At 52.5% G+C, this 9594-nt stretch overlaps 2 protein-coding genes across 2 annotated transcripts; both read left to right on the forward strand.

Annotated features, from left to right (window-relative positions):
- Positions 1-194: 194 nt before the first annotated feature.
- Positions 195-3991, forward strand: METTL1 (methyltransferase like 1). Its single transcript, XM_036251258.1, has 6 exons — positions 195-332; positions 1000-1160; positions 2543-2727; positions 2820-2933; positions 3333-3434; positions 3581-3991. Exons 1-6 carry the CDS (start codon positions 244-246, stop codon positions 3734-3736), a joined length of 807 nt encoding a protein of 268 aa, XP_036107151.1. The 5' UTR covers positions 195-243; the 3' UTR covers positions 3737-3991.
- Positions 3992-5146: 1155 nt separating this feature from the next.
- LOC118623548 (25-hydroxyvitamin D-1 alpha hydroxylase, mitochondrial) lies at positions 5147-9594 on the forward strand. The gene is made up of 9 exons (XM_036251257.1): positions 5147-5399; positions 6011-6201; positions 6707-6909; positions 7007-7207; positions 7293-7465; positions 7901-8076; positions 8542-8620; positions 8916-9113; positions 9457-9594. The coding sequence occupies exons 1-9, from the start codon at positions 5220-5222 to the stop codon at positions 9568-9570; spliced, it is 1515 nt and encodes a 504-aa protein (XP_036107150.1). The 5' UTR covers positions 5147-5219; the 3' UTR covers positions 9571-9594.

Consider the following 9594-nt stretch of genomic DNA (forward strand, 5'->3'; position numbering starts at 1 on the left):
GATTGGGTGCCAGCCCGGTTACAGAGGCGCTTTGCTGCACAGGCCCCCCGCTCCGTCCGCCCGGCCCCCCTCGGTCCCCCCGCCCGCCCCAGCCTAGCCCCGCTCAGCCCCGCCCCTCCGAATTCGCTCCTGGATGTTAGGGGCGGGGTCTGCTCACAACGTGGTTGACGCGCGCGTCATTATCGTGCGCCGCGGGGCTCGGTCTCCACGTGGGTTCGGTAGAGAAACGCCGGACTGGTGATCATGGCGGGATCCGAGGCCCCGCAGCCGCAGAAGCGCTACTATCGGCAACGTGCTCACTCCAACCCCATGGCGGACCATACGCTGCGCTAGTGAGTGAGCGGAGCAGGGGGCAGGAAGGAGGGCGGAATACTCAGAGTGGCCGGACAGCGATTGTGCTGGGAAGGCTGGGAGGGTTCAGGATAGACCGAGAGGATCGGCTGGGTGACGTAGGTTTTGGGGGTGGTTCGGGTAGATTTCGCGGTGGGCGGGGTGGAGGCGGAGTGGCGTTCTGGCCAAGTCAGGGTAGTGGTGCAAGTCTGGCAGGAGAAAGAAATTATTACCGAGACTAGAGTGATGGCGGCAAAATGCCTTTTACATCTTAAGGTTTCCTTTGTCTGATTTAATAAAAAGACAACTCAAACCTGCCTGCACCTTACTCCGACCTCTTCACACAAAGCACGTAAACAAAATAAGATCCCAGAGCCTTTAAGAAGCCAGTCTGGGAGAAGGGGAACTTGTGCCCCAGAACTTGTGCCCAGCCAGAGTCACATCTACCCCTAGACCTAGAGATGGGTGGGTCAGCAATCACGAGTTTCATGACGGGCCTGTGATTCACAGGGTGGTTTCCACTGTGTCTTCTAGAGGCCACAGGACCCACCGTTACAGAATTTTTGAGAAACCCTCCCATCCTTAGCCAATCCACCCACGCACATGTAGTAGCACTTCTGCAATGGTATGGCCAGCCTTCTCATGTTTCTCACGTCTTCTCTCCAATAGCCCTGTGAAGCCAGAGGAAATGGATTGGTCTGAACTATATCCAGAGTTCTTCACCCCGCTGACTCAAAATCAGAGCCATGATGATCCAAAAGCTAAAGAAAAGAGATCTCAGACCCAAGTGGAGTTTGCAGACATAGGCTGTGGCTATGGTGGCCTGTTAGGTAATACTCTGTCTAGCCCTTTCTCTAGGCAGGGAGAGGCAACACCTAGGTTCCGCCACCTCAGCAGATTTGGTGGGGGCCATAGTTGCCTTTTCTCCTTCAGACCAGACACTATTGCTGTGACGTCAGTGTGGAGTGTCTCTACCTTCCCTCTACTCTGGGTCTGTGCCCTTTGCCCTGGAGAAGGCAGGGGGCTGCCTCAAATGCCTCTTAGAACTTGGGTTGTTCTATTTAGCCTTGCCTCTGGTCCTAGTCACCACGTGAACAATTTTACCTGCCAAGTGCTGGGTCAGTGAGCTGGTCAGCACAAGTGTCAAAGATTAACCACTGTGGCCAGTGATCCTAAACTCTCTTGGGATTCCACCACTCACCCCATCACCAGAATTCATTCCTTCTGCTCCACTCTCCTGTTTTTGAGTTCCTGATGTATTGTCTGTATTGCCCCCAGATGTGCTTGCCTAAGCCACTTCTCCACTTTTAGATCTCCCCATAGAAATAAGGCATGATGGCCCTGGCCAGTTTGGCTCAGCGGTTAGAGTGTTGGCCCGCGAACCAGGGAGTCCCAGGTTCGGTTCCCACTAAGGGCACGTACCTTGGTTGTGGTTTGTCCCCAGCCCCAGTTGAAGTCGTGCCGGTGGCAACCAGTCGATGTGTCTCTCTCACATTGATGTTTCTCTCTCTCTTTCTCCCTCTCTCCCTCCTGCTCTATCTGAAAATAAATGCAGAAGTATCCTCAAAAAATAAGGCATGACAGCCTGGCCAGTGTGGCTCAGTGGTTGAGTGTCGACCCATGCGTGAAGAGGTCGCCTCCTGGAAGAGGTTCCCTTCCTTGTCAGGGCACATGCCCAGGTTGTGGGCCCAATCCCTAGTGGAGGGCATTACAGGAAGCGGCCAATCGATGTTCTCTCTCATCAATGTTTTTATCTCTCCTCCCCCTCTCTCTAAAAATCAATAAAGAAAAAAAAAAAGAAATAATGGCATGACAGAGGAAGAACATGATACTTGTTGGCAGAAAACTTTGGTTCAGGTTCCAGTTCTGTCTCTTAGCTCTATGACCTTGGGCATTTCTGATCCTCAGTTTCCTCATATTCACAATTTACCACAGAGTGCTAAGAGGATTAAATGAGAGAATGTGTGAAAACACTAGAGCACTTGCAAATATACATATAGTCCCAGGCCCTCCCACTTCTAGTCCTGGTGATAATTTTTGGTTCTCCCCAACCCGCTTCTCCAGCATAGAACCATCCATATAGACATCTCTCTGTCCATGCTTGCCATTTCTAATTTTGGAAGTTGCAGATTAAGGATTCCTTTCCTCTATTGACTCCTTTGAAGTTCCTGCAGTATGAGGTTGATGACTTTGCTCCTATTTCTGTATCCAGTGGAATTGTCACCGCTATTCCCAGACACACTGATTCTGGGTCTGGAGATCCGGGTAAAGGTCTCAGACTATGTACAGGACCGGATTCGAGCCCTACGAGCAGCTCCTGGAGGTGGCTTCCAGAACATCGCCTGTCTCCGTAGCAATGCCATGAAACACCTTCCTAACTTCTTCTGCAAGGGCCAGGTGGGGAGGGGCCCTGTTGGGTTAGGCTGGTAGGAAGGTGGGACATAGAGGCCAGGCTCTCACAACCTAGTTGGTGCATGTCTGTCTCACAGCTGACAAAGATGTTCTTCCTCTTCCCTGACCCACATTTCAAGCGGACGAAGCACAAGTGGAGAATCATCAGTCCCACATTGCTAGCAGAATATGCCTACGTGCTGAGAGTTGGGGTGAGTCGGGAGTGGGAGGGAAGGTGGAATGACTGGCCTATTTAAGGACCTCCTATTAAGAATTCAGTGGGGTCTTGGCCAGTATGCTCAGTGGTTAGAGCATTGGCCTGCCCACCGAAGGCTGGGGGTTCAAGTACCAGTCAAAGGCATGTGCCTGGGTTGCAGGTTCGATCCCTGGCCCCAGTCGGGGCTCATGTGGGAACCAATTGATGTGTGTGTCTCTCTCTCTTCCCTTTCCACCCTCCTTTCCACTCTCTCTAAAAAAATCAGTGGAACAAATATCCTTGGGTAAGGATAACCAAAAAAATAAATACATAAATAAATAAAAGAATTTAATGGGAATGCAGCCCACCATCTTGATGCTCAATTGCATGCAGCCCCCTGATTTTGCCTCTGCAGGGGCTGGTATATACTATAACTGATGTGTTGGAGCTACATGAATGGATGTGTACCCATTTTGAAGAGCACCCCCTGTTTGAGCGTGTGCCTCTGGAAGAACTGGTAAGTTGGGGGCCTAAGGGAAATTGTGAAGATATAGCCCTTTCCAGGCTGGTTTTATATTCTTTGAACCCAGCTCAGTGCCAAGAGGATGGGATGGGAGTCTCAGGGCCAGGGGTGGGCAAAGACTTATTGGATCCTTCTCCCAGAGTGAAGACCCCATTGTGGGACATTTGGGCACCTCAACCGAGGAGGGAAAGAAAGTTCTACGCAATGGAGGAAAGAATTTCCCCGCCATCTTCCGAAGAATACAGGATCCCACCCTCATAGTGGTGACCCCCAGTCCTACCCTTCCTGGTTACTGACTGCTTACCTCACTTTATCTGGACTCCATCTTCCAGTAACTAGAAAGATCAACCACCTGGACCTTCCCAACTGAGACTGCTGGGACTTAGAGGCAAAACTCCCTCAAAGAAGTTGAGGGACTACTCAGGGCCGAACCCTGGTTTTCACAACTACCCTTTTCTTCTCTCACTTTCCTGCCCCTCCATTGCCAGCGGAAAGTAGAAAATGACTGGGAAGATCAGAAGACCTTGGACCAGAAGGGATGTTTGGGAGGGCATGGGATACTGTTCTCCCTTAGCACTTCCTTCTCCCTCTGGGATCTCTCCTCAGCTGGAATGAGGAATATAATTCTCCACTATCCATCTAAACTGCCTGCTAGGCTCAAATCACCTGTTCACTTGTGTGTAAGTTGCAGTCCTGGGGATAAATATGTGGGCACATACCCATGCTGCTATTTCTCAGGGAAAGCGAGGGTGTATATCAAGTGCCTCTTATCCTCTCACTACCTAAGACTTGATCTGAGGAATTTGTGCTCCCTTTACTGGTGGCTGTCTCTGAAGAGTCCTAGGGAGGGTGTGGGGTTGGAGACCCTCTCTTCTCATGTTGACCTTCCATTCCAGAACTGGCTGGCACAGAGCCTGACGGGTGGGGTAGGGGAGTGAGAAGCAGAGAACTAAACTGGAGGATTCAGAGGTTAAAAGTGGAAAGGGGCTGCTAATTAGAAAGTCACCCAAAGGGGACAGAGTCAGCTGTAGATTCAGAGCACACATTTAGCCCTTGCTCTGTCTAGCAGCCCAGATAAATCTCTGAACTTTTCTAATTAGCAAAAGTTCCTTCATTTCTGATCCTCAAGCCCCAAATTTCCATGGCTAGTATAAGGCTTTTTGGCCTAAAAGAACCCCCTCCCCAAGAAACAAAGATGAAGGCTCCAGGAGCCATTTTACCCCATTAATTCACCTACCATCTGCCCAGTGTCAGGTGCAGGGGGTGGAGGAGATGTGGTTGTACAAGAAAATTCTGCTTGAATACTGAGAAGGTGCAGCCCGATCAGCCAAGAATATGGGGACAGCTACAGCTGTGCCTCTTCCCTGCTGGCTTCCCTCCCTGGAGGAGCTGGAAGATGGGGAATTCCTGAGAATGGGCTAAGGGACCTGGCTCCCTGAGGAAGTGATGGAAATATCAGGGATTGACTATCTTGGTCACCTAAGCCTTACTAAATAGCCTTAAGCAGAAAGAGATCTTCAGGCTACTGGACTGGAGCACCAGCCCCGGAGGAAAAACTGAGGCAGGCTTCCCCTCCCTAGAGGATCATTGCAACATAAAACCCAAGGGAGCTGCATAGGCAGCCTCAGCCCCTCCTACTGTTCCTAGGTGATAATCTTAGCACTCGAAAGAAGATTGGCTGAGTAGCTTGGAGAAGGGGCGTGACCACTACCTTGCCCAAGAGTTAAATAGGGATGCGGGCAAGATGCTCAGAAGTGCTGTATTTCTTGGAACCAGACCATGACCCAGACCCTCAAGCTCGCCTCCCGAATGTTGCATCGCGTCCGCTGTGCTGAGCTGGGTTCCAGAGGCGCCGGCTCAGCACCCCGGAGCTTGGCGGACATCCCAGGCCCCTCCACGCCGAGTTTCCTTGCCGAACTTTTCTGCAAGGGGGGGCTGTCACGGCTACATGAGCTGCAGGTAGAGGGGGCCTCTTCCTGCGACTGAATGCTGGGGAAACAGACTAGTGCAGAACGTAGGAGGGAAGGCCAGTGAGAAGTATGCTCATGAATTACAGAAAAGACAAGTTGGGATTTGGGGCTTTGGCTGCAGCTGCACAAAGTCCATCCTGACACCCAGCAGAGGAGTGCGCTCAAAAAGCCCCTTCTCGCAGCACACAAGTCTGGAAACTGGGTAGGTCCAGGACAAGTGGGCGGGAGACAGAAACGCGGAATACCTTCCCCTGCGCTTCTATGCATTGGGGGGGGGGGGGGGGGGTCTTGTCCAGAAGTGTACAGTCCAAGTGTGAACCTTTAGGGATTTTTCCACCTCGGCTTGGCCCAGGTGACCAAAGAGAGATCCTAAGTGTCTAAGCAAAGTTCTGTTTTGCCTGTCGCACTCAAACCTCCTAGTGATGGGAAGTGGGGGAAAGAGAAGGAGGGGGTTGTAGCATTCGGTCCATATACTAGCAGGGAGCTCGAGAATGAGCAGAAACTCCCCCTTCCAGAGCCCAGCCAACGCCCTTGGCGTCGCACGGGCCAAGCTGGGAGTCCCCTGCAGGTCTCCAGTGTCCACCGCGCCCATTCTCTCAGGTGCAGGGCGCTGCACGCTTTGGTCCTGTGTGGTTGGCCAGCTTCGGGAAGGTTCGCACGGTGTACCTGGCAGCCCCTACACTCGTGGAGCAGCTGCTGCGACAGGAGGGACCCAGGCCCGAGCGCTGCAGCTTCTCACCATGGGTTGAACATCGTCACCAGCGCCAGCGGGCTTGTGGATTGCTCACCGCGTGAGTCCTCTCTGGCCCCAAAGCCCTGAAGCCCTGTTGCGTCCCTCTCCTGTGATGGGTCTGGAGACAGTCTGGGAGGTTTGGAAGAAGGGCAGCCGTTTCCCCAGGCTCTGGTAAATAGGGATTTCCACCCCAATCTGTTTCGCAAGCCCAGGAAGAGCCCAGCCTTCGCCCCACACTCCCCTCTTCCCTGTTCTTATCTTCTGAAACCAGAATCCTGGGTACCGGCAAAAGGGGCTAGGGTACCAGAGTCCAGAAGTAATGTAAAATTCTGTGACTCAGGTTACCCAGGAACCCAGGCCCCTCTGGGGCAGGAAATGAGTAAGCAGGAAGGGGGATGAAAAGCGGGTGCGGGCAAGGACAGGTTTCTGTGCCCCTCGAGGGAGCAGATGCAATCCCACTCCTAGCCACCCAGCCTGAACACGCTTCTCTATGCAGCCAGCCACGTTGAAGAGCCTCCACACCCCGCATCTGCCCTATGCATCCCCTTTCTGCACCCCTGCAGGGAAGGCGAAGAATGGCAGAAGCTCCGCAGCCTCCTTGCCCCGCTCCTCCTCCGGCCTCAAGCGGCTGCCCGCTACGCCAGGACCCTGGACAACGTGGTCCTTGACCTTGTGCAGCGACTGCGGCGCCAACGGGGACGCTGTGGGGGGCCGCCCGCCCTGGTTTGTGATGTAGCTGGAGAGTTTTACAAGTTTGGACTAGAAGGTGAGTCCCAAGACAGTTGGGGCAAACTTAGGAGTCACCGGCAGAGGGGTAAGGGTGGGAGTCTCCCCGTGCCCTGACAGCGCCCCCTCCTGGCCAGGCATAGCCGCGGTGCTGCTGGGTTCACGCCTGGGCTGCCTGGATGCCGAAGTGCCTCCAGACACAGAGACCTTCATCCGAGCTGTGGGATCTGTGTTTGTGTCCACACTGTTGACCATGGCGATGCCCAGCTGGCTGCACCGCCTCGTGCCGGGACCCTGGAGCCGCCTCTGCCAAGACTGGGACCAGATGTTTGCATTTGGTAAGGCATAGAAATGAAGTGGGGATGAGGGAAGGTAAAGCTGTTCTGGGGGTAGTGAGGCATCCTGCACCTTCTCCCCATGCAGCCCAGAAACACGTGGAGCAGCGAGAGTCCGAGGTAGCCATGAGAAGCCAGGGAAGGCCTGAGGAGGACATGGGATCTGTGGCGCATCTGACCTACTTCCTGTTCCAGCAGGGGTTCCCTGCCCCATCCATCCTGGGGAATGTGACAGAGCTGCTACTGGCCGGAGTAGACACGGTAAAGTTCTCCCTCCACTTAAAGAGTTTAGCCTCCCCAATCTCAATCCCATTGCAGAGGATTCACTATGGCCCTCTAGACCAAATGGGGTTAGCACCTCCTGGGCTCCAGACAGCTTCATATTCTGCTCTCTGTACTGGTTCGCTACTCTTTTTTTTTTCCATTGATTTTTTTTTTTTTTTTAGAGAGTGGAAGGGAGAAAGGAGAGGGAGAGAAGAGAGAGAGAGAGAAAGAGAGAGAGAGAGAGACATATCAATTAGTTGCCTCCTGCATGCATGAGGCTGGGGATGAAACCTGCAACCAAGGTACTGCCCTTGACTAGGAATCGAACCTGTGACCCTTCAGTGTACAAACCAATGCTCTAACCACTGAGCACACTGACCAGGGCTGGTTCCCCACTTTTAATGCCTTCAATGCTTTCACCTGTCCTCTCAGGTGTCCAACACGCTCTCCTGGGCTTTATATGAACTCTCTCGGAACCCAGAAGTCCAGACAGCTCTCCACTCCGAGATCACAGCTGCCACCATGGGCTGGGAGTCCAATATCCATTCCTCAGCCACTGCTCTGTCCCAGCTGCCCCTGCTGAAGGCTGTCCTCAAGGAAGTGCTAAGGTGAGGGGGAGGGAGAGGAGGAGCTAGAGAAAGTGCTGAGGAAAGGATGGGGGGAAAGATAGTAGATGGGAACCCTGGCTGGTTTGGCTCAGCAGTTAGAGCATCAGCATCGGCCTGTGGTCCAGAGAGACCCGGGTTCAGTTCCCACTAAGGGCATATACCTCGGTTGCAGTTTGTCCCTGGCCCTGGTTGGATCTTGCAGGTGGCAGCCACTCGATGTGTCCCTTTCACATCAATGTTTCTCTCTTTCTTCCTCTCTTCCCCTTTCACTCTATCTGAACAAAAAAATGGAAAAATGTCCTCAGGTAAGGATTTAAAAAAAAAAGATAGTCGATGGGAGCAGGGAGAAAGCAGAGGAAAATGGTACTCTATTGCCAAGAATGGGCATCGAAGTTGCCAGTATGAGAGAGAGGCTAATGGTCCCCAGACTCACCTTCCTGTCTCTCCTTGTGCTCTGCAACCCAGACTGTACCCTGTAGTACCTGGAAATTCCCGTGTTCCAGACAAAGACATTCGTGTAGGCGATTATATCATCCCCAAAAATGTGAGTAGAGCCTATGGGTCCATTTTGTTAAGCCATCCCTCACTGTCTTAGCCCTGGTCTTGTTCTCAAACAATTCTCCATAAGCACTTCAGGCAAGCCCTCCCCTTGGCCTAAATGCTTCTCTCTGGGTTATAAAGGGGCAGTGAGAAAATCATTCCAAAAGCAGCCCCAGAACATTTTCCCATTACCCACCAGAGCCGGCCTTCATCCCAGTCCCTATAGCCTCTTCTCCATGCCCCTCCCTGCATTCCTGGGTTCAAATTGAATTGATAAGTTTGTATTCCTCCTTCACCAGACACTGGTCACTCTGTGTCACTATGCCACTTCAAGGGACCCTGACCAGTTCCCAGAGCCAAATACTTTTCGTCCAGCTCGGTGGCTAGGGGAAAGTCCAGCCCCCCACCCGTTTGCATCTCTTCCCTTTGGCTTTGGCAAGCGCAGCTGCATGGGGAGACGCCTGGCAGAGCTTGAGCTGCAAATGGCTTTGGCCCAGGTGAGTGATCTAGATCTTCTACCTTCTCCAGATGAGAGAGACCCTAACCCTCTAAAGCTGTGAGCTCTTCTCCTGACAAGCGTAGGAAAACAATTAAGACTTAGTAAGCCTAATCCTTTGAAATTTGTCAGTCCCAATATAGGCCTGGAAAGTGAGTGAAGTGAGAGTATTTGGACTATCTTTTTTCCTACTATAATCTCTTATTCTGATTAACCAAGACGTCCACTACCAATCACAGGTGCCATTCCAACCTTGACCATCCTAATACTAATAATGCCCATGACTAAAATTCCCACCATTGTAGACCCCTCTCATAGTGATAGCCTTCTTTCTCCCTTTTCAGATCTTGACCCACTTTGAGGTACAGCCTGAGCCAGGCGCTGCCCCAATCAGACCCATGACCCGGACTGTCCTGGTACCTGAGAGGAGCATCAACCTACAGTTTGTGGACAGATAGTCCCATGGAAGGAGGCTGTTATCA

Source organism: Molossus molossus, unplaced genomic scaffold (assembly GCF_014108415.1).
Source record: "Molossus molossus isolate mMolMol1 unplaced genomic scaffold, mMolMol1.p scaffold_m16_p_10, whole genome shotgun sequence".
Lineage (NCBI taxonomy): Eukaryota > Metazoa > Chordata > Mammalia > Chiroptera > Molossidae > Molossus > Molossus molossus.

Excerpts from the sequence above, each read along its gene's own strand:
- METTL1 (XM_036251258.1), top strand. The coding sequence starts at position 244 with ATGGCGGGATCCGAGGCCCCGCAGCCGCAGAAGCGCTACTATCGGCAA. Across the intron at positions 333-999 it reads GCGGACCATACGCTGCGCTA|CCCTGTGAAGCCAGAGGAAA; the intron begins GTGAGTGAGCGG and ends TCTCTCCAATAG. Across the intron at positions 3,435-3,580 it reads GTGTGCCTCTGGAAGAACTG|AGTGAAGACCCCATTGTGGG; the intron begins GTAAGTTGGGGG and ends TCCTTCTCCCAG.
- LOC118623548 (XM_036251257.1), top strand. The coding sequence starts at position 5,220 with ATGACCCAGACCCTCAAGCTCGCCTCCCGAATGTTGCATCGCGTCCGC. Across the intron at positions 7,208-7,292 it reads GGACCAGATGTTTGCATTTG|CCCAGAAACACGTGGAGCAG; the intron begins GTAAGGCATAGA and ends CTCCCCATGCAG. Across the intron at positions 9,114-9,456 it reads TGCAAATGGCTTTGGCCCAG|ATCTTGACCCACTTTGAGGT; the intron begins GTGAGTGATCTA and ends CTCCCTTTTCAG.